At 36.8% G+C, this 22,757-nt stretch overlaps 1 protein-coding gene across 3 annotated transcripts in view; it reads left to right on the forward strand.

The window, feature by feature from the left end:
* Window positions 1–22,757, forward strand: part of PSME4 (proteasome activator subunit 4) — a 110,799-nt gene that overhangs the window by 69,275 nt on the left and 18,767 nt on the right. For 2 of the 3 annotated variants that reach the window (XM_035001565.1, XM_035001567.1), the window contains exons 22-41: window positions 1,350–1,406; window positions 1,618–1,673; window positions 1,771–1,869; window positions 3,423–3,485; window positions 3,627–3,722; window positions 5,092–5,223; window positions 7,505–7,714; window positions 9,095–9,231; window positions 10,178–10,231; window positions 10,520–10,649; window positions 11,320–11,401; window positions 12,867–13,020; window positions 13,578–13,647; window positions 14,709–14,834; window positions 15,305–15,457; window positions 17,319–17,423; window positions 17,969–18,060; window positions 19,113–19,244; window positions 19,610–19,818; window positions 21,674–21,759. In XM_035001565.1, the coding sequence (XP_034857456.1) occupies window positions 1,350–1,406; window positions 1,618–1,673; window positions 1,771–1,869; window positions 3,423–3,485; window positions 3,627–3,722; window positions 5,092–5,223; window positions 7,505–7,714; window positions 9,095–9,231; window positions 10,178–10,231; window positions 10,520–10,649; window positions 11,320–11,401; window positions 12,867–13,020; window positions 13,578–13,647; window positions 14,709–14,834; window positions 15,305–15,457; window positions 17,319–17,423; window positions 17,969–18,060; window positions 19,113–19,244; window positions 19,610–19,818; window positions 21,674–21,759 (2,243 nt within the window). The remainder of the gene's footprint in view (window positions 1–1,349; window positions 1,407–1,617; window positions 1,674–1,770; window positions 1,870–3,422; window positions 3,486–3,626; window positions 3,723–5,091; window positions 5,224–7,504; window positions 7,715–9,094; window positions 9,232–10,177; window positions 10,232–10,519; window positions 10,650–11,319; window positions 11,402–12,866; window positions 13,021–13,577; window positions 13,648–14,708; window positions 14,835–15,304; window positions 15,458–17,318; window positions 17,424–17,968; window positions 18,061–19,112; window positions 19,245–19,609; window positions 19,819–21,673; window positions 21,760–22,757) is intronic. The other variant, XM_035001566.1, reaches the window with a different exon arrangement.

Consider the following 22,757-nt stretch of genomic DNA (forward strand, 5'->3'; position numbering starts at 1 on the left):
CTAGGTATTTACTCCAAAGATACAAATGTAGGGATCCAAAGGGGCACCAGCACCCCAATGTTTATAGCAGCAGTGTCCACAATAGCCAAACTATGGAAAGAGCGCAGATGTCTGTCGACAGATGAATGGATAAGGAAGATGTGTGGTGTGTGTGTGTGTGTATTATCAACCACAAAAAAAATGAAATCTTGCATTTGCAACAACGTGGATGGAACTAGAAGGTATTATGCTAAGCGAAATGACTCGAGAGAGGAATTCCATGATTTCACTCATATGTGGAATTTAAGAAACAAAAGCAGAGGATCATGGGGAAGGGAGGGAAAAATAAAACGACATCAGAAAGGGAGACAAACCATAAGAGACTCTTAACTATAGGAAACAAACAGGGCTGCTGGTGGGAGGTGGGGGGTGGGGGGATGGAGTAACTAGGTGATGGGCATTAAGGAGGGCACATGATGTAATGAGCACTGGGTGTTATATGCACCTGATGAATCACTGAACTCTGCCTCTGAAACTAATAATGCAGTATATGTTAATTAATTGAATTTAAATGGAATAATATGTAGTTAGAATTTTCCTAGTCTCTTTCTCATAAATAAAATGAGTATTAGTTAATTATACAATAGCTGTCTTTGCTTTCCCTGGAGAAACTGGAAAATTATTTATATAAAGAATAGCCAAGAAAAGGTAGAAATTGGACTAGGTAAATAAATATTTGGTTGCTTTCTCTGTGCAGAGGCAGATTTTCATATATCATCATGTTCATTTATGTTTAGAATTATTTTAGAAATGATACATTATACTTGATATGAATATGGGAATATTGTAACCTTTATTCTAGCTTTGTGTCCTTCTGTCATAGTGAATTAAATTTCATATAAATATGTAAAACATTGTGTTGATTTAATATTCTGAATCTAACAATAGAAATTTAGTACATTTCCTTATCGTTGGATTAACAGTGGAATTAATTGCATAGATTAATTGCTTTAAGATGTAATTTTTGTTTGCTTGATTTGGGTCACCCATAACCAATTAAAGAAACCTATGCATTTATGATCTCTAAGTAGTGAATAGGACTTTGAAATATTAGCAAAGATTTTTTTTCTCCTTCCTCCTTGCCTACCCAAGAAAGTTTTATAAGCAGGTCTTTGTAAATGTGAAGGTTTTAAAAATTACTCTGTATCATGCCTAGACACTAATCTAGCTATGAAAAAGGCAGACCCACTTGGTTTTTTTCCTGGATTACATGATTGATTCTTGACATAAACTGTTTATATAAGTAAGCTTCAACAGCTGGGGAGGATTCAGTGTGTTTAAAATGGCTTGTCTCATTTTTTAAAAAATAGATCTATCCAGAGAGAACCACCGAGAAGCAATTGCTAGGGTCATAAGGAAACTTCTTAGTAAGTACATATATGCATTTAACTTATTTTTACTAATAAATATTTAGGAATTTTATAGCGTATGTGCTTTTACTTAACTTTATTTAAATTCTAAATAGTGAGAATATCAGGCAATGTTTTTTTCCTTAACTAATAGATTCTTAACTGATATGTCAGGAGTCCTGTAGTCATTCAAAATATTTTAACCAAAATCCATTTTCTTCTGTTATAGACCACATACTTAACAATTCAGAAGATGATACCAAGTCTTTGTTTCTTATCATAAAGGTACAGTTATCCTTTAATAGTTGCATGATTATTAATGTGACTAGTTTTGACATGATGGCTTATAAATAAATACAAAATTTGAAATTCTTTGATACAGATTATTGGAGACCTCTTGCAGTTCCAGGGATCTCACAAGCATGAATTTGACTCCCGTTGGAAAAGCTTTAACCTAGTAAAGAAATCAATGGAAAACCGGGTCGGTATTTTCACCTAAAAACTCTAAATTAATTTTTTTAAATGTGTATAATATTGACAGTCACTTGATTTAGGGATTGTTCAGCATACAGAGGAAGTTTCCCTGTAAGTAAAAATAGATTTTCAAATATTATATCACGGTATAATCAAAAGAATCCTGGGGAAATGTTTTCCTCCTACAAACTCTTCTGTGAGTTTCCAGGAGAGTGAACTCTCATTGGGAATTTGGAGTGTGATAATGTGGCAGGCTGCCTTGTAAGAACTTGAGGGAATAAAAGATAGGAGGAATTGTCCACAGGCATGGATTTAAAGCATCTCACTTTATGGAGATTTTAGAAAAATAGCTCTTATGTTATCTTTGTGTCCAGAAGTCAGTACAAACTTCTCAGGAGCATGGAAGAAAGAATATTTAAGCCAGCCATTTGATGTTGAGAGCAGTGTTCTGTAGGAGACTTTTATGGAAGCTGAGTTTAAAAAAGGTTGTAGCAGTTTATTGTTTAGGCAAGGGTCACTACGTATTTTAGAGGGAATGGCGTGTAAAAGGGCAGGGAGACATACACACATGGCATGTGTTAGGGAACAGTGGCTATAGGGCAGAAAAGGCAGGAGGCAACTAGGTCATTTTTAGTTTGAGTTTTGTTTTTGTTTTTTTAAGCTTATTTATTTAAGTAATCTCTACCCCCCCAGTGTGGGGCTGGAACTCAGTGACCCCGAGATCAAGAGTCACACGCCCTTCCGACTGATCCAGCCAGGTACCCCCAGGGTGTTTATAGTTTTATCCCCAGAAAGTGCTTCAGTTTTATATTCAGCATGGAAAGAGTCATTAAAGGTTCTGAAGTAGATCTGATCTGAATATTGGAAAGATCAATCTTTAATCACCGATGAGGAAAAAAACAGCAGTAAGAGATTGCGACTGGAAGCAACTATCACAGTAGTCCAGATGGAAGAACACAACCTGAATCAAATCACTGGCATTGGGATGGAATAAGGTGTTTTGAAAAAGAAGAATTTGTAGAGACTTGATGACTAGTGAGATAAAGGTGTGAAAGAGAAGCAGTCTCTGAGTTCCAGATATCTGCCTTTAGTGACCAGGTAGAAGATGGGGTGGTAGAGGAGACCATAAAAGATAATTTTTAGAAAAGCAAAAGGTACTATATTCTATAGTAAACATACACAGTTACCTGGAAAGGCTATTTGTAAATACAACAGAGTCAAGCAATTTTCTTAGTAGTCTCTTTTTGTACTTTCAGTATTTGACTGAATAAGGACCAGCTCAGTTCCTCTCCCATGCATAGATCCATTAATAAACTACCAGACAAAAACAGGGTGTTGGATGAACTATTTAAAGGAGATATTTCTACTATTAGCCATAAAATTAATTGAAATAGTATCTTTTAATGTAAGCCTGATCACTTCAGAATAAATGAAATACCTCCACCAGCCCAGTGTGAACCTTTACAGTTCAGTAAAAATTTTTCAGTAGGGGATTCAGGGGAATCCATGGATGCAGTCAATTAGGGACAATGTTGAAGTGTCTTCTTCTTTGTTTTTTAGCTCCATGGGAAAAAACAACATATCAGAGCACTGTTGATTGACAGAGTTATGTTGCAGCATGAGGTAAATCTCTTTAAAATCATGATGACTTTTTTAAGTGACAGTTTCCCAGATGAATATGTAATTATTTGTGTTACTTCATAATTAAATGAACTTTTTAGTAAAAACTTGGAGATTTGATTTTACATTGTTTTCTTTTCATAGCTACGAACACTGACTGTTGAGGGTTGTGAATACAAAAGGATACATCAAGATATGATCCGAGATCTTCTTCGTTTATCTACAAGTTCATACAGTCAGGTAAGGCTCGTCCCCTCTGCCCCCCTCCCTTGCCCCATGTTCCTGTTTTATTACAATGCAATCTAAATAGCCCCATTTCAAATACAAGGAAGTTTAAATAATTTATTGGTGGGGTGCCTGGGTGGCTCATTCAGTTGAGCGTCCAACTCTTGATTTCACGTCAAGTCTTGATCTCAGGGTCGTGAGTTCAAGCCCTGGATGGAGCCTACTTAAAATTATTATTATTATTATTATTACTGTTTATTGGCATAGAATGCACCTTTCAAATCACAAATATTTTCAAGCTAATTTTAGTAGTCTTTTAAAAATAATGTTTACTTTACTGTTTGTATTGCTTCTCAAAAAAAATTTTTTTTTAAGATTTTATTTGTCAGAGAGAGAGAGAGCACCAGCAGGGGGAGCGGCAGGCAGAGGGAGAAGCAGATTCCCTGCTGAGCAGTGAGCCCGATGTGGGACCCGATCCCAGGACCCTGGGATCACGACCTGAGCTGAGGCAGACGGTCAGCCGACTGAGCCACCCAGGCATCCCTCAAATTTTTTTAAATGTAAAGTTGATAGATAGTGCTAGTGCAATGTTGCCGCCACTTAATCAAATCACATAGTGAACGCCAGTCTCTAAAGGCTATATAATTTCTCCTAGATGTTATGCTTGGGTTTCAGCAACCTGCTACCATATGAATTATGGGGCCCATCCTTGAAGGTAGCAAAGGACCAAGAGATGATCTCCAAGCACAGAGAACTGGAAAAGCAAAATTCATGAATAGCTAATTATTCTATCCTTAATAAATAATGTAAGTTAGGACACTAGTCTCTAACTCAAAGATTTCACCTAAAGAGTTTGAAATATGTACAGTGTGTCACTTTTACTATAATTGGTTATTACTGATTATGATTTAGTTCATGGATTATAATCTTATACTGAATCTTTTGTTTGGGTTTAAGACATACGGGCTCTTAATTTATGGTTTGCATTGAAAAGGTAAAGTTGTTCTGGGATTTTAGAAAGTCTTTGATTTTCTTTGCATAAATACAAGAGAAAATCTAACTCTTCTCATCAAAAGTAACTTAGAATAGAAAGTTAAATAGTCTGCTGATTATGTTATAGGACAAATGCTTATCAGTTCTATTCAGTCTCTCCTTTATCAAAAATATTTGAACCTGTATAACCTAAACCATGGATGTGGTTGGTGGTAATGTGCTTTCCTTTTGGTAAAAAGATAATAATTTACTTGTTTTTGTTAAGGTATGTGCTTTGATATGTTTTTCTGTTACAACACTATTTAAATTTTGTTTTTGGTAATTTATTTAGAAACTTTTTGTTGTTTGCCTACTATATAATGAAGTCTTTTGTTAATAATACTTTCTTCAGGTCAGAAATAAGGCTCAGCAAACATTTTTTGCTGCCTTGGGTGCATATAACTTCTGTTGCAGAGATATCATTCCCCTGGTTTTGGAGTTCTTACGGCCTGATAGACAAGATGTCACACAACAGCAGTTCAAGGTACAGGGTTCTTTGTGTTTTTTTTATTATGAAAATTTTCAGATATACAGAAAGTTGAAAGAATTTTACAATAAACATCCATATGTCCACCATTCAGATTCTGTATTTAATATTTTGCTATGTTTGGACAAATAGATAAATACATTTGCATATATTTATCTATGTCCATCTTATTTTTTATGTATTTCACAATAAATTGAAGACATCAATACCCTACACCTTTAAACATAGTCTTTTTTTCTCCCTAATTATTTACTCTTACCTGTGTTTATGATTGGTGTTATGATGGGGAGAAAATGTAGGCTGCAGTTTGAGTTGAGCAGCAGTGGATAAAGAGCCTACCTGGCCTATAGGAGAGGGGGGTGAAAGACCAAAAGGTTTAGAGTAATGTAAACAGCATGTTGGAAGGCCTGAGACATGAAGAAATATGGTAAGTTTGAGCAACTGAGTGAGAGTTTGTATGAGTAGATCAGAGAAGGAAGGAAATGACACAAGATAAGGAAAATAGTGTATCTCACAGGGGTGCAGGAGAGTATAGGTGAAACATAATGCTTATGCTATCAGATAGAAGTGGGTTGATTGAAAGTGATTTAAGAGGGAGAATTGATAAGATTTGGTGGTTGAATATGAAGGGACTGAAAAAAGGTATCAAAATTATTAAGGTTCTGGGTTGTACAACTGGTTATTGGGTACATCAGAGAGGGAGAGAAAAGGAAGAATAGATGATGAATTAGTTTGGACAAGTTCATATATGAAGTATTTCCTATAAACGAAAAGGGGGTGTCAAGTAGGTAGTTCAACATCATTTCACCACAACATACCATTTCAGTATGTGTTGATGAGAACTGAAAGCTTTGGGCACGGGTAAGAGAGCATAGGAGGAGAGTGAGAAGAGAAAGAGGACCAGGGGGGCAAGAGTTGAGAAAACTCCATTAGGACCCCATGAAGAAGAAGTAACCAGGAAGGGAAAGATCAGAAAGATAACCAAGATACGAGACGTTACAGAAGCCAATGAGAGATCTTTCCCTGAGAGAAGGGAAACTTAGCAGTATCATTTGCTTTCATTTGCCTTCTGGAGATAGTTAAGATGACAACATGTTCGAGAAATTGGCTTGTAAGACAGGTCAACAAACTATAGCTTGGGCTCAGTTACTTGCTTTAGTAAGTAAAGTTGCGTTGGAACACAGCTACGTCCATGACTTTATGTATTTTGTCTGGCCGCTTTCGTGCCACAAGAGCATTGATAAGTAGTTGCAACAGAGACCATATGGCCAACTATTTGCTATTTGACCTTTATAGAAAAAATTTGCTGACCTACAATGTAGATGCATAATTCAAGAGCGTTGTGGAATGTCTGACTCTTAGGGTTGTATATTGTTGAACAAGTTGGGAGCGGTTTAAACGGACACAATCAAACTGGTCAAGTAAGATCAAAATTGAAAAATGTCTATTAGGTCAGTAAAATCAAAGTTACCAGTGACCTTATGAGAACCTGTAAAGAGGAGTAGAGCACACAGTGGGTAATAAGCCAGATCAGGGGCGCCTGGGTGGCTCAGTTGGTTAGGCGACTGCCTTCGGCTCAGGTCATGATCCTGGAGTCCTGGGATCGAGTCCCGCATCGGGCTCTCTGCTCGGCAGGGAGCCTGCTTCTCCCTCTGACCCTCCCCCCTCTCATGCTCTCTCTCTATCTCATTCTCTCTCTCAAATAAATAAATAAAATCTTTAAAAAAAAAAAAAAAAAAAAGCCAGATCAGAATTGAGTTAGGGTGAATATTTAGAAAATAACATAATAGCTCTTTTCATTAAAATGGGGTATCATTCTGATTAATAGAGCCTTTATGAGTAAAAAGTGTACAGTATAGTTAAGTAACTTAGTTTTAATATACTTAAGAAAACAATCAGATTTTAGAAATTATCCCAAACATGCCCCTAAAATGCAAAGAGTGGCAAATGTTTGTGGCCTTTGTGATATAATTGTAGTAGAAGAGAATTATAATGGAAGCTATATCCTTAAAAACAACAGCTTTAAATTTCTGTATTATCTTATTCATAGATGTTCTTTGAGCTAACCCTTTATTAGATGACTTAGGGAAAATATTACTGGATGACAGTTAAATGTCGAGTTCAAGTTTCTGAAAGCAACATGTTAAATGTGTGAACCTATTTTACTAACCAGTATCAAGCACTTAAAGAATCAGTGTTTAGTACATTTAAAAAGGTGTAAGTGAATTGGCTACAGCTAAACAGTGCCTCTTATTCCCTATATTATTTTTTCCTGCAGGGTGCCTTGTATTGTCTCCTTGGAAATCACAGTGGTGTATGTTTGGCAAACCTTCATGATTGGGACTGTATTGTACAGACTTGGCCAGCAATTGTTTCTTCCGGACTTAGCAAAGCGATGTCCCTGGAAAAGCCATCAATAGTGAGACTGTTTGATGATCTTGCAGAAAAGATTCATCGGCAATATGAAACAATTGGCTTGGATTTCGCAGTGAGCAAAACCATTTTTTTTTAACTCAGATTTTAGCGGAAATTAGTATTAGCTTTCTGTTCCCTGTTTGTACTTTAGTAATCACTATGAATTTGGAGCATGGCCAGGAGAGAGCTGGGTTGTTTTTTACCAAGAGGCAACAAAGGGCTATTACACTGTTGCATTTACCATGATTGTCTATATATCCGTGGCCTCATTTTTTGAAGAGTTGATTATATTTTAGGAGGTCACTCTTACTAGCCAAAGTCACAAAATTTGACCATAAGGTTCATTTTAGTTTATAGTGACAAAAATTAAAATTGGATGATTTGACAAATGAGAAAGTAAAGAATACCTGTATCAGTGGTGCTTGTATGGGGAGATGTAGCAGATGCATATGTACATATCCATCATAACTGAGGATGGATGAAAGTGGTGTGAGTGCCAGTGAATTGCCCTCTTCTCTAAGGTAATTGTGTTTGACACCCATCCTTGGTTTTAAAAAACCACTGCTCTAAACCTATTCCTTTTCTATAAAACAGTCTTGCTATTTGCAACTGTCATTAGATTATGCTTTTTTTTAAGATTTTTATTTTTAAGTAATCTCTACATCCAATGTGGGGCTCGAACTCACAATCCCAAGCAAGATCAAGAGTCGCATGCTCTTCTGATTGAGCCAGCCAGGTGCCTTGGATTATGCTTTCTTTAAAAAAAGGTTTTTGGAGGGCGCCTGGGTGGTACAGTCAGTTAAGTGCCTTCGGCTCAGGTTATGGTCCTAGGATCGAGCTCCACGCTTGCGTGGGGAGTCTGCTTCTCCCTCTCTCTCTGCACTGCCCCCCCCACCCCTGCTCATGTTCTCTCTCTCTCTTGCTCGCTCTCTCAAATAAATGAATAAAATTTTTTTTTTTTTTTTTTTAAGGTTTTTTAGGGGGGAGCATGGCTGACTCAGTTGGAAGAACATGTGACTCTTGATCTGAGGTTGTGAGTTTGAGCCCCATGTTGGGTGTAGAGATTACTTAAAAAATTTAAAAAAAAAATTTTTTTTTAATTAAAGTTTTTTTAAATTAGTACATAATTCACATGACAAAAATCTCACCCTTATATAACGCAATAGTATATTGTGTATTCACAATAGTATATTCCCTGGGCTCTGCAGGCTTCGCTTAAAAAGAAAGCCTGTACCCAGGAATAGTGACTCCCATTCCCCCAGCATCCCTAGACCCTGGAGATCAGAAATCTACTTGCCTTATCTGTGAATTTGCCTATTATGGACATTTCATATCAATGGAATCACGTGGTCTTTGTATCTGGCTCCTCTCACTCAGCATAATGTCAAGATTCCTCCGCGTTCTGGCGGGTGTCAGTACTTCATTTTGTGCCCTCGCTTTTCTTTTTTATAAGATTCCAAAGTCCTGTGTTGAAATAGCAGAATTACTTCAACAATCAAAAAACCCCTCCTCCAACCAGACAATGCTTAGTTCAGAAGAAATTAAAGAAGGACTTAAACGCCAACAAGAAAAGAATGCTGATGCCCTAAGGTAATTATGAATGCCTACTTCTCAAGATAGATAGCGTTATGGGTAGCAGATTTTTAATATCTCTGAATTATAGATGCGCCATATATACCTCGTGAGATTTACACTGTGATTCTGAAAAAATAAAGAATGTTAGGAGATCATTATTGTGAAGGTCCCGGATTGTCACTTTCAGCTACAGAAGTGGAATATACCATCTTAAAACTGTCTTAAAAAAACTGGCTTTTAGGGGCGCCTGGGTGGCACAGTTGGTTAAGCCTCTGCCTTCAGCTCAGGTCATGATCCTAGGGTCCTGGGATCGAGTCCCGCATCGGACTCCCTGCTCAGTGGGGAGTCTGCTTCTCCCTCTCCCTCTGCTCTTAACCCCTGCTCGTGTGTGCTGTCTGTCCGTCTCTCTCTTTCTCTGTCTGTCTCTCTCAAATGAATAAAATCTTAAAAAAAAAAAAGACTCGTTTTAGGTTTTCAGAACCCAAGCAATTCAGTGCTTCAGTGATAACACTCAAGCCGGAGCCTTCCTAGCTTGATTTTGTCTTTGCCTTATGAATATGCTTATTATTTTTTTCCTAACATGTCTGTAGAAGTAATGAACTGTTACATTATACCCTACCACTTGTATACCTAGAGTGCCACTTCTAACTAATTGATTACTACTCACAGATTTACTTTTGAATATCTGCTTGGAGACAGTTGAGGTGCTCAGTGTACCTGATACCTTTTTTTTTTCTCTCGGCCCTTCATGTTCTTTTCCCCACGGTCTCTCTTCACCCATCTGCTTTCACACTGGCTTGGTTCTCACCAGGCCTTTTATAATCTGGTGATGACACATAGAGGGGGGTGAATTTGGCTAGAATTTGAATTTGTTAGATTATTTGGTGTTCATCTTACTACTGTATTAAAACAATACCTCACCTAAAGTGTTTTGTTTTTGTTTTTGTTTTGTTTTTTTAAGGAACTATGAAAATTTGGTAAACACTTTATTAGATGGTGTGGAGCAGAGAAATCTGTAAGTGCAATTTTTTTTTTTTAATTCTCAAAGCTTTTACCTTAAAATACTATAGGAGGTTTCTATCCTGAAAGCCATGAATGGCTGTGTCTCAAAAAATTATAGTCTGATTCACGAATTTAGAAAAAGAATAAGAGGTAAACTTTGGGCCTCATGATAGGAGTGGTGCTTATCAGTAAGCCTATATTAATTCTTAGGAAACATAATGTTTCAAATACAGTTTTCTTCTAAAAGTGGTTTTATGAGTGATATGTTTTGTGATTTTTTTTTTTCCCTTCCCCTTTTCAGGCCTTGGAAATTTGAACATATAGGCATTGGGCTTCTGTCTCTACTTTTGAGAGATGACCGAGTGTTACCTCTTCGTGCCATACGTTTTTTTGTTGAGAATCTCAACCATGATGCAATTGTAGTTCGAAAGGTAGATACTTTATTGTAGCTACAGTCTTGAGTTCGAGAATTTTTACCCACCTGAAGCCTTTAAAGTCTTCGCAGGATACACTTAATAAAGGCCTTGAAGTGTATTGATTCGGAATTTATCACTGTTGGTTCAGAGATAATAATAATTCATCCAGCCAATATATCAGGACACGTTTAGGCACTGTACATTTCAACACTGGGGTTACAGCAGGGAACAAGTTTATAGATTCATGGGAAATCCAGACTTTGAAAAATTAATGACAGGTGTGAAGTGTTGTAGGAAGGGAAAGATCTCTGAGGATACAACTTTTTGGTTTTAGTCACGAAGTGTTAGAGGTGGAGTGCGAGATGGGGCTGACCTAGCCTGCTGCATTAGAGAAAGACCTTTAAGATTCTAGGCTAAGATTTGAAGAATGAGCAGATACTGGCTTACCAAAGGAAGGATCGAAGTTTTCTAGGCAGACTAGCTTGGATGAAAGTTAGAACTTGAAGTGACTCGTTCCAAGTCAGATTTAGCACTCCCGTAGCTGTGCTGCAGGATGTCAACAGGTGAGGCAGTTACTTGCTTTTGAAAGAAGCGGAATCTAGCTGCTGCTTTGTTCAAGGCAGGCAACCAACCATTCAAGAATTTAAAAATGTTGACACGTGTACTTTACCTGTTTCTTTTCTAGATGGCAATCTCAGCTGTGGCTGGTATTCTTAAGCAGCTCAAAAGAACCCACAAAAAGCTGACCATCAACCCCTATGAAATGAGTAAGTACTACTAAATGTAATTAATATGCTTCTCAGTCACACTTGGGAAGTTACTTTGAAATGTATAAATTAATAGTTCTTGAGCTCAAATATTTTTCTATACAAAGTATAGAGGTATAGAAAGATCTCAGCACACAGTATGAATATTGTAAGGGAAATACAGTTGACTTAGTGAAAACTAGTGATAAAAAGTATTTATACAACTAGATGGACCCTGGGGCACCTGACTGGCTCAGTAGGAAGAGCATGCGACTCTTGGTCTTGGGGTTGTGAGTTAGAACCCCACAATGGGAGTAGAGATTGCTAAAAAATAATAATAAAAAAAATAGAAGGACTCTGTCATCATAATATATGTACCTTTTGCACACTCTCCACAAACATGTCATCTACTTACTTATCTCACCAACCAAGCAATTATGCTAGTTATTTATCAAAGTGTGTTTCAGAGACTTAAAATTAACATTAATTACCAAAGACCATTATCATTAATACATCAGTATGTTAAGTGTTTCTCTCTGGGTGTAGGTTTAGAGGCAAGGCTAATTTTCTTCTTTATACCTTACTGTATTAACATTTTCTGAATAGTAATCTAATTAGAATGGTGATCAGAAAAAATAATGAACTAACTTGATTTTGAGAGGGGTGGGAATGTCATTTTTATTCCTCTGGCTACCACATTTTTAATCTCCGGTAATTTCTGTGATACTCAAACAGCTATCTTCAGTCCGCCCCTACCCCACGTTTGGGAGGGGAGTGTAGCTGTGCAACACCATCTTTATTTGGGAACACTATAAAATGGTGTTAACAAAATGTGGGAAGGACTTTCATTATACTCCCTATACTATCTTGTTTGTTTTTTTAGAGAGGGGTAGGGTAGGGGTAGAGAGAGGATCTTAAGGAGGCTCCAGACCTGGTGCAGAGCTGGATGCAGGGCTCAGTCTCACAACCCTGAGATCATGACCTGAGCCAAATCAAGAGTCGGACACTTAACCAACTGAGCCACCCAGGTGCCCCAATCCTGCTTTATCCTCATGAAACACATGTTTGTAGGTCCCATATTAAATGAATATTTAATGGTTCCAAAAAAAAACATACATATGTAGAGAGAACGTCAAAGTACACATGGTAAAATGTTAAAGTTTGGGGCATCTGGGTGAAGAATATATGGAAATTCTTTGAGCTCTTTAAGCCTGAAATTAATTAAAATCTAAAGAGTTTTAACAAAATTAATCCTTTAAATTTTGGTGAAAGAAATGAAATATGGATCATACTTGATTTTTTTTTTTGCCCCAAATAATTATCCCATTAGTGGATAATGCATCATATATATGTAGTCTTGCCTTGAACAAATTTTGATAATCTTGTTATGAAGACAAGGTCACACCAGTACTATTGATTGAAAGTTGAGAGCAATTATTGCATGGATATTTTTAAGTTTGTCATATGTAATTCTCTTTTCCTTAAGGTGGATATTCTAAACCTACCCAAATTCTTGCCGGTGATAGGCCTGATAATCATTGGTTGCATTATGATAGCAAAAGTATACCAAGAACCAAAAAAGAATGGGAGTCAAGCTGCTTTGTGGAAAAAACTCACTGGGGATACTACAGCTGGCCTCAGTAAGTTGCGATTTGCCGTGCACATTCTTATTAAACAGCTTATCTTTGATGTAATTATGTTTTATCATTTTGGATTTGTGGAGAGGTTCGGAGGCACTTGGAGCAGATGTGGAGGTACTCTACCACTAAAAACACAATCTCTCGTTTTTTTCTTCCTTTTTCCTTTCTTTCTTTGGCTCCTGCCAGTGCTATGCCTCAGTCCTGCCTCATTCTTTGTAATTCCACTGAAACTCTCAGACTTCTTATTTCCACCATTATACCTCTAAGGAGTTTATGAATAGCTGCTCTAAATTATATGCTTACCTATCGGTACTGCATATGCCTAAACCAGCCCAGAGAAATACTTACTTGTCTCTTATTGTTGACTCCAGTGACTTATGTCAGTCATTAGGACACAGTGACCTGATAGATTTTTAAGGCCAAGATTGTTAGTGATGTACTCATATCCCCAAACTTAGCGTCTGATTAGAGTTCATTAAAAGTGCCTTCTAATGCTTTCTCTCCATAAAGCTCTCTTGTTTTTTTCTATATATATTACAAATATAAACTCTTTGTAGGAATATGGTTGTTTATGCTGGTGTGGAAGAGCAGCCTAAGCTTGGCAGAAGCAGGGAGGATTTGACAGAGGTAAGCATTCCATTTTCACTATGTGTAAACACTTAACCCTGGTTCTCGTGCATTTTACTTTTGGCCTCTGATTTATTTCAAACTGAGTTCATGGGTTTTTTTCCCCAGTTAGTGTATTTCAGGATAGCACTGAGTAAATACTGGTAAATGTGTGAGTCCCTTACTCCACCCCTTTTGTCTCCCCCGCCCCCCGAATTCTGTTAGGTCCAGTTGGCACAAGTCTTTGTATTTAAGGTTACTCATGTTACTACCCCACTTTACCTGGGTACTGCTTTATACAGTTATCTGCATGTTTCTTGTATGCGTTCTATGTGCTAACAAGCTTCTTGAGGGCAGAGATTGGGTTTTGTTTGTTTGCTGCTGCTGTTTGCTTTTATTTTTTTATTACATATAAATCATGAGTACTCAGTAAATGGATGTTTGTAGATTTAAGTCGAAATTCCTTAGTTTTCAATAAAGTATATTTCTTTACCATTTTGAAAGTTAAGGACTTTTAGTGTCTTTCTCAATTAAGTTAATGACATAGCTTTTTATTTTATTTATTTATGTATTAATTTTTAAGTAAGCTCTGTGTTATACGTGCACCTTGAACTCATGACCCTGAGATCAAAGTCACATGCTCTACTGACCGAGCCAGCCAGGCACCCCTAACTCTTAATTCAACGAAGTTTACCTTTTAACTTCTGATGTTTTATAAATACATAAATAATTTGTTGGGGTTTACAGTTTTGAATATTTTCCTCAGTTATATACCAGATGGCACAATGGTACTATCTTCATGTACCATCTTCAAGCAGACCATTTGTAGCTTTTAATTCAGTTTGAGAAATGGAATTCAAACTTGAAGATCTGAAGGAAAACTTTCAACTATTATGGATTTAGCATTTTTAGGAGATATTTTGGTTTTCTAAAGCCTCTATGAGAAGTAAAAACTCTTTAAAACAAAAATAACAGCCTACTATTGATAATCAAAACCTCACAGTTGAATTTTGACATTTCAGAATCACGTTTTTAAATAGATCTTAAACCCTGAATGTTGTGTTTTTTTTTTAACTTTATAGGCTGAACAGATTATATTTGATCATTTTTCTGATCCTAAATTTGTTGAACAGTTAATTACTTTTCTATCTTTAGAAGACAGAAAAGGAAAAGATAAGTTTAATCCTCGCCGTTTTTGCCTCTTTAAGGTAAATATGTTATTTAATATCCCGCTTCATAAAGTCAAAGTTTGAGTTTGGTCATCTGTTGTCCTCATCTAAAATGGTTGTGAAAGTGATGCCAATCATACGATACTAGCTTAAGGTCTAGGGGTTTTTAAGAAAAAGAAGCTTTTTAGTATTTATCTCTAGTATTTATAATTAGCAATATAAGAAAAACCAACAAGACTATACATTTGAATTTTTTAAAGTGTGTGAAATTTTAAGGTCAGAGATTAATTTTGATATCATTCATTATATTTTACTGTGATATGCAAAATAATAGTATTTTTATTTTAACTTACATTGTTAAAGCATTTCTAAGGGGTAGAACTCTTGGGGTTTTGTAAGCACAGTAGTAATATAGTAAATAAACACAAACCTAATTATAATGGAGATGATGATAGTCATTTGAGTACTGAAGAACTTTCTTTTTTTTTTATATATATATATATATATAGGGCGTATTCAGAAATTTTGATGATGCATTTCTGCCAGTTCTGAAGCCCCATTTAGAACGTTTGGTTGCAGATTCACATGAAAGCACCCAGCGATGTGTTGCAGAAATTATAGCTGGTTTAATCAGAGGTTCTAAGCATTGGACGTTTGAAAAGGTGATGTATTTGTACAGCACGTTCCCTGTTAAAGCTGTAATACCCATTTATGTAGCAATTCTCAACACAGTAAATATTAGTACTTGAAACATGAAATGTTCAAATTCCATATTGCTTTTGAGTATAGGTCACAGACTAGTGGTGTGTGATCTATGGGCAACATTCAGTATCTTTTAAAATTTGAATTATTTGCCAACATTAGGGGAAGGACCCTAAAAAAAGATTTCATTTTCTCTCTTGATCAGTGGGAAGATCCTGGAACTGGTCCTACATTATTGCACTGCCTCAGTTGGATAGTGTGCTGTGCATGGGCTTCTCCCTTCCTGAGTCACTCTCTAGCCTCTCATTAAATCCTTCTCTTTGCCTCCTTGTTCATCTACATGATTCATTTGGCCTCTTAGACCGTTTGAGTTTGACATCCTTTTTTTTGAGTATCCCTCTTCTTAATTGCAAGATTTAGTTTTAACATACCTGCCCTAAGGTTAGTTTCTTAGCAAAATGCCCTAGATTGAAAATAACTAGACTGAAAATACCCAGAATACCAAATTACAAGGTCGGCCACCATTTCCTCAAAGAAAAGACACAGACACTGGTTTTGGCAGACTTGTTACACATTCTTTTTGGACTATGAACGCTTTTTTAATATATTAATTTAGTTCTACATATTCAAATCACTTATTAGATAAAAGTATTTGTTGATATGTAATATTGCCTTTTTCTTGCCCACATGACATGAAACAGTTTTGTTTAAACATGTCACACATATCCTTGTCATCCAGTCTCTGTCATTTTTTAGTTACTTCTTTTCCAGAACACCTCTCCTTTCTTTGTAAGTTGTTTAAGATACAGCTTTTCTGCTCTCCTCCCTTTCCCTCTCCTCTCCCTCCTCCCCCTCTTCCCCCTCCACCCCCTCCTCAACGCCTGGTGCTACCACTGGAAATTTTATCCCAAGCCCTTCCTCCTCATTTGTCCTATATAGGTCCTTTTGACTAAAGTGCAGTCCATGGACCTGCAGCATGGGCATCACTTGGGAGCTTGTTAGAAAAATAGGATCTCAGGTCCCACCTTGATCTAATGAATCAGAATCTGCATTTTATCAAGATCTCAAGGAGATTTGTATTCTCAGTAGACTGAGAAGCATCTGTACACATATATTCACAATCTCTGTATAACTGAACACTTTTTTTTTTTTAAGATTTTATTTATTTATTTGAGAGAGAGACTGAGAGACAGAGAGCATGAGAGGGGGGAGGGTTGGGAGGGTCAGAGGGAGAAGCAGACTCCCTGCCGAGCAGGGATCCCGATTCGGACTCGATCCAGGGACTCCAGGATCATGACCTGAGCCGAAGGCAGTCGCTTAACCAACTGAGCCACCCAGGCGCCCTGTAACTGAACACTTTTTAAAGGCTATTTATAGTAATCCAAAACTTGGAATTTGAAGATTATACTCCAGGCTAATACTAAGTTGTATTAAAAAGTCATTGCTTCCTATATTAGGACTTAAGTGACCTCAGTAAGCTGTGAAACTTACAAAATGATTGAGGTTTTGTTTCCCTCCAGTGTACTTTGTTACTCAGAATTTTTAAAAGAAAATTTTTTCAGTAGTACAAGATTTTGTAAGGAACCATATAAGGTGTCTCCTCTTCTCTGAATAATTTTTTGGGGAAAAAAATTCACTTTTATATGTGGGTATGATGATAATACGGTGAAGTTACTTTCCTAGATTATTTGGGTGTCCCAAGAAATAATTTAAATAAATATCAGGTCATGTGTTTGTATGTGTGTATTTCCAGGAAAAGACAGTTGAAGAAAAATATTCTGAGTATCATTAACTTTTCCCCATATATTTTGTTTTGAGTAGGTGGAGAAGCTTTGGCAGCTTCTTTGCCCACTGCTTAGAACAGCATTGTCCAATATTACGGTAGAAACTTACAACGACTGGGGAACTTGTATAGCAACATCCTGTGTAAGTTCTGCTTTTTTGTGTTTAATTGATCTATTTAAACTGTCCCATACCTTTTCTCAAAATCTGAGATCTCATTATACCTCTTGAGTCTTGAAATTTTCCTCATAGTTTTGTCATCTTATATAATTAAAGATGGTTCTGTTTAGCCTTTCAAATAAGCCTTGAGTGGTAACTCTTAAGTGATTATTACATCTTCTTTGTCATGGTAATGTATTCTTAGATTAAATGGCAAATCATATCATGTATCTGGAAATGTAACTTACATATAGTAAAAGCCAGATGATACAAAGTAGGTGTTATTTTCCACACTAAATATGTCTATAGCTTGTATGCTTTCTTTTAAAGACAGTCCCTTTAGCTAACAACAATTTTCTTACTATCAGCCTTTCTAACATGAACTATAATACTTGGGTTTGACTAACCTACAAGTTTTACTTTGATTTTCTTCCCTTATATTTATTTATAATACTAAAATAACAGGATCTGATTTATGTACAGAATTATAGGACCCCTGTTTTAATTATTATTTTATATTTTCAACACAGGAAAGCAGAGATCCCCGGAAACTTCATTGGCTTTTTGAGCTGCTGTTAGAATCACCATTGAGTGGTGAAGGAGGATCCTTTGTAGATGCATGGTAAATAAAAAGAATTTAGAAGGTTAACAAAAGATTTTGCAACAAAAGATAACAGCTTTGCTCTTGATGTGTAAATGGAAGTGAACTGTCTACACTCCTGAAGGCCTGATAATGTAACTATTTTCTTCTGAGAGATGAGTGAACCAATTCAGTACAATTTATGATACTAAGTAGAGTTATTTCTCAATTGGGAAGAAGTAGAAATGGAGACAAAACCTGAGCAATTTGAACATAATTTAGATTCAGCCTTCTCCCTCTCGGAATCGGCTTTTTTTTTTTTTTTTTAAAGATTTTATTTATTTATTTGACAGAGAGAGAGCGAGAGAGGGAACACAAGCAGGGGGAGTGGGAGAGGGAGAAGCAGGCTTCCCGCCGAGCAGGGAGCGGAAACGGCTTTTTAATACCAGGACAATACTAACTTCCTCATCACATTGTCTCGTTTTTTTCACTCTTCCTTATTAGGAAAAAACAGTAACCGTTCAAGGAAAAATATTCTTGCTGGGATAAAAGGAGTTGGAAAAAATTAGTAGGCTAGAAAAGGAAATCTAGGTAATCCTATTAACATAAAGAATAAGTTATTGTTGTTATTAATTAGTGGGGAAGGTTCTGATGCTTAGAAATCAGTGAGTAGGGGCACCTGTGTGGCTCAGCCGTTAAGCGTCTGCCTTTGGCTCAGGTCATGATCCCAGAGTCTTGGGATAGAGTCCCGCATCGGGCTCCCTGCTCCTCCCTCTCCCACTCCCCCTGCTCGTGTTCCCTCTCTAGCTGTGTTACTCTCTCTCAAATAAATAAAACCTTGGGAAAAAAAAAGAAATCAACGAGTATTCTCAAGTCGTATTTCTCTTGATTGTGTGGGACTAGAGAGAAAATGAGAATACAGCGAAAATGATGCAGTAAAAATAAGATCTTCATAAAGGTGCTGTTTTGAGTTGTTGGTTTTAATATTAGGTGAGAAAATGTAGCAATTTTCAGTAGAATACAGACTCCATTAGTCTATACTGTCATACGTAAAGGCAGGGAAGGGCTCTAACTCTGCTGTGCTTTAATTCTAGTCGACTCTATGTACTGCAAGGTGGCCTTGCCCAACAAGAGTGGAGGGTACCTGAGCTGTTGCACAGACTACTGAAGTACTTGGAACCCAAACTCACCCAGGTTTACAAAAATGTCAGGGAAAGAATAGGGAGGTAGGTATTCTTCTCCCTGTGGTATGGTATACTTCTTGAGTTCTTTTTTATTAAATTTTAATATCTAATAGTATATACTGGTTATGTTACTGTTGAGTGTCATGGGTTCTCTTCTTCAAATTTTGTTTTATATTGTGTTTGGGACACTAGACAAGAGGCTCTGATGTAAAATAGAACAGCAGTGAGCTCACGAGCCAGAGGTGAACATTTGGCCAGTTCTAGGTGCCTGCGAATTACAGGCACAGCGCAAGAGACTCTCCAGGAGTCATCGTTCAGATATTTACTTTGGTTGGGTCATCGCTTTTGAACCTTAGTTTTATTGATAACATGGCTTCTCTTCTCACTCTACATATTTCATTTTACAGTGTGCTGACCTACATATTTATGATCGATGTTTCTTTGCCAAACACTGCACCAACAGCATCCCCACGGGTCCCTGAGTTTACTGCTCGAATTCTAGAGAAATTGAAACCCCTCATGGATGTAGATGAAGAAATTCAGAACCATGTTATGGAAGAAAATGGAATTGTTGAAGAAGATGAGCGAACTCAGGGCATTAAACTCTTAAAAACTAGTGAGTGACTAAAATAAATAGAAACTTGCTTAGAAACAGACATTTATTACCAGGGGAAAAACAAAACAAAATAGACATTTATTTAGATTATCCTTTGGGGTGTTTTTTTTTTGTGGTAACACGAACATAATACAAAGTTTACAGTTGGGCAGCGTTAAATACATTCACATTGTTGTACAGCCATCGCCGTGGTCCATCGCCAGCACTCTTCATCTTGCAACACTGAAGCTCTGTCCCCATTAATCTGTTACCAGTCTGTCCCACCCACCCCTGCCCTGCCCCGGCAGCCACCGTTCTACTATGTCTCTGAATTTGCCAATTCTGGGTACTTCATATAAGTGGAATCGTACAGTAATTGTCCTTTTATGTCGGGCTTTTTAACTTTACACGGTGTTTTCATTATTATCCATTTATCTGTTAATGGACATTTAGGTCATTTGTGCCTCTTGGCTACTGTGAATAGTGCTGCTGTGTGCAGTGATGTAGACGTTACCTGTTTTGAGTCCCTGTTTTCAGTTCTTTGGGCTATTGAAGTAGAATTGCTGGACCATATGGTAATTCTCTGTTTAACTTTTTTAAGAGCCACCAAGCTATTTTCCCCAGTAGCTGCACCATTTTACTTTCCAACCAGCAGTACAAGAGGGTTGCAATTTTTTCATACTCATGCCAATACTTGTTTTCTGTTTTTACGACTTAAACAACCATCCAAATGAGTGTGAAGAAGATACCCATGGTTTTGATTTGCATTTCCCTAAATGATTAGTGGTTAAACATCTTTTCATTTGCTTATTTGCCTTTTTTTTTAATCTCTGGAGAATTATCTCTTGACGTCCCTTGCCAGGTTTTGAATTAGGTGGTTAGTGTTGTTGTTGAGTTATAGTTCTTTATATTTTAATGATATCAGCCCCTTATCTGATAAATGATTTGCAAATATTTTCTTATTCGGTGGGTTGTCTTTTCACTGTCTTGATAGTATCCTTTGATGCACAAAAGTTTTTAATTTTGATGAAGTCGAATTTATTTTTTCTTTTGTGGCCTTTGCTTTTGGTGTCATATCCAAGAAATCATTGCCAAATCCAGTGTCACGAAGTTTTTCCCTTAAGTTTCTGTCTTAAGAGTTTTGTAACTTTTAGTTCTTAAGTTTAGATCTTTAATTCACTCTGAGTTAATTTTTATATATAATGTAAGTTAAGGGTCAGCTTTGTTTTTTTGCTCAAGCATGTCCAGTTTCCCAGCACCATTTGTTGAAAAGACTGTTATTTCTATATTGAATAGTCTTGGCACTCTTCTGAAAAGTACTTGGCCATATGTATGAGGGTTTATTTCTGGACGCTAGTTTATTCCATTGGTCTGTATGTCTGTCTTTATGTCAGTGCCACACTATTTTGATTACTGTAGGTTGTAGTAAGCTTTGAAATCTGGTTGTGTGAGTCCCCCAACTTTGTTCTTTTTCAAAATTGTCTTGGTTATTGGGGGTGTCCTGTTGTTTCTGTATTTAAAGTTTTTTCAAGCATTCTAAGTATAAACAACTCAGTTATCATTTTTGCTACATTGGGATTATTGCAGGTTAATTTGTAGTTGATGTTGGTATTTAGTTAGGCTGTTAATTTGTTGATTCATTTTTTGAGAGTGACTTCAGTACCCTAGTTTTTGACACCCTTTATTGTGGTTCCTGTCATAATGCTGTTTAGTGTCAACTTTATGAAGTAACATAGCTGATCTCTTTCTCAACATTGAAGAGTTAGTTAGCAGAGCTATTGGAGTGGTGCTCTGACATTAGCACTACAATGTTACTCTATTTTGTGCTCTCTGACTCTATAGCAAAGACTGATTCTGCGTGTTTGTTTTCAAATAGTATTGAAATGGCTGATGGCTAGTGCAGGAAGATCCTTCTCTACAGCAGTCACAGAACAACTTCAGCTTCTCCCTTTGTTTTTTAAGGTAAGTTTATGGCTGAAATTAAGAATGCATCCCCCTGGGCGCCTGGGTGGCTCACTTGGTTAAGCAACTGCCTTTGGCTCAGGTCATGATCCTGGAGTCCCGAGTCCCGCATTGGGCTCCCTGCTCAGTGGGGAGTCTGCTTCTCCCTCTGACCCTCCCCCCTCTCATGTACACTCATTCTCGCTCTCAAATAAATAAATAAATAAATAAATCTTAAAAAAAAATAATGTTAAAAAAAGAATGCATCCCCCTGTGTTAACTAACTGGAATTTAACAGTTGGAAACTTGGAAAGAATAAAAGAATGCATCCCCTTCTGATCTTCACCGGGAATTTATATTTATCATCTGATGGTGAATAGTTTTTCAGACTGTGTGGGTGACTTGGTTGGATCGCTAAGAAGTCGAATAGTCACAGGAGAATCATGAGGTAATAGCAGTTTAATATTTGTTGAAATAATCTTTTTAGTATTAGGTAAGACTAGGATCTTGACAGATATACGAAAAGTTTACAGACAGAGCATTGGGTTTTTTTTGTTTGTTTTATTTCTTTATTTGATAGAGACAGCGAGTGAGGGAACACAAGCAGGAGTGGGAGAGGGAGAACCAGGCTTCCCGCTGAGCAGGGAGCCCGATGCGGGGCTCGATTCCAAGACCCTGAGATCATGACCTGAGCCCAAGGCAGTCGCTTAACCAACTGAGTCACCCAGGCGCCCCAGACAGCACTGTTGGACTGATAACCAATTTCCAAGTAATAGTTTAGGAAGATATTGATAGCTAAAAAAAATAAAGCCATAGTGACATTTTTTTAATATAGCTATTTCTGATTTGTTTTATTCAGTGTATAATAAATCTGAAGATGTATTATATATTGTACTTATACATACAGTATTTGTATTTACTTTATGGTGTTAAATGGGACTGTAATTGCTTTTATTTTTTATTATTATTATTTTTTTAATAGTTTTGTTTTGTTTTTTTAAAGATATTTTTTATTTATT

This window comes from Mirounga leonina, unplaced genomic scaffold (assembly GCF_011800145.1).
Source record: "Mirounga leonina isolate KUSES-001 unplaced genomic scaffold, KU_Mleo_1.0 Mir_125, whole genome shotgun sequence".
NCBI classification, from domain to species: domain Eukaryota; kingdom Metazoa; phylum Chordata; class Mammalia; order Carnivora; family Phocidae; genus Mirounga; species Mirounga leonina.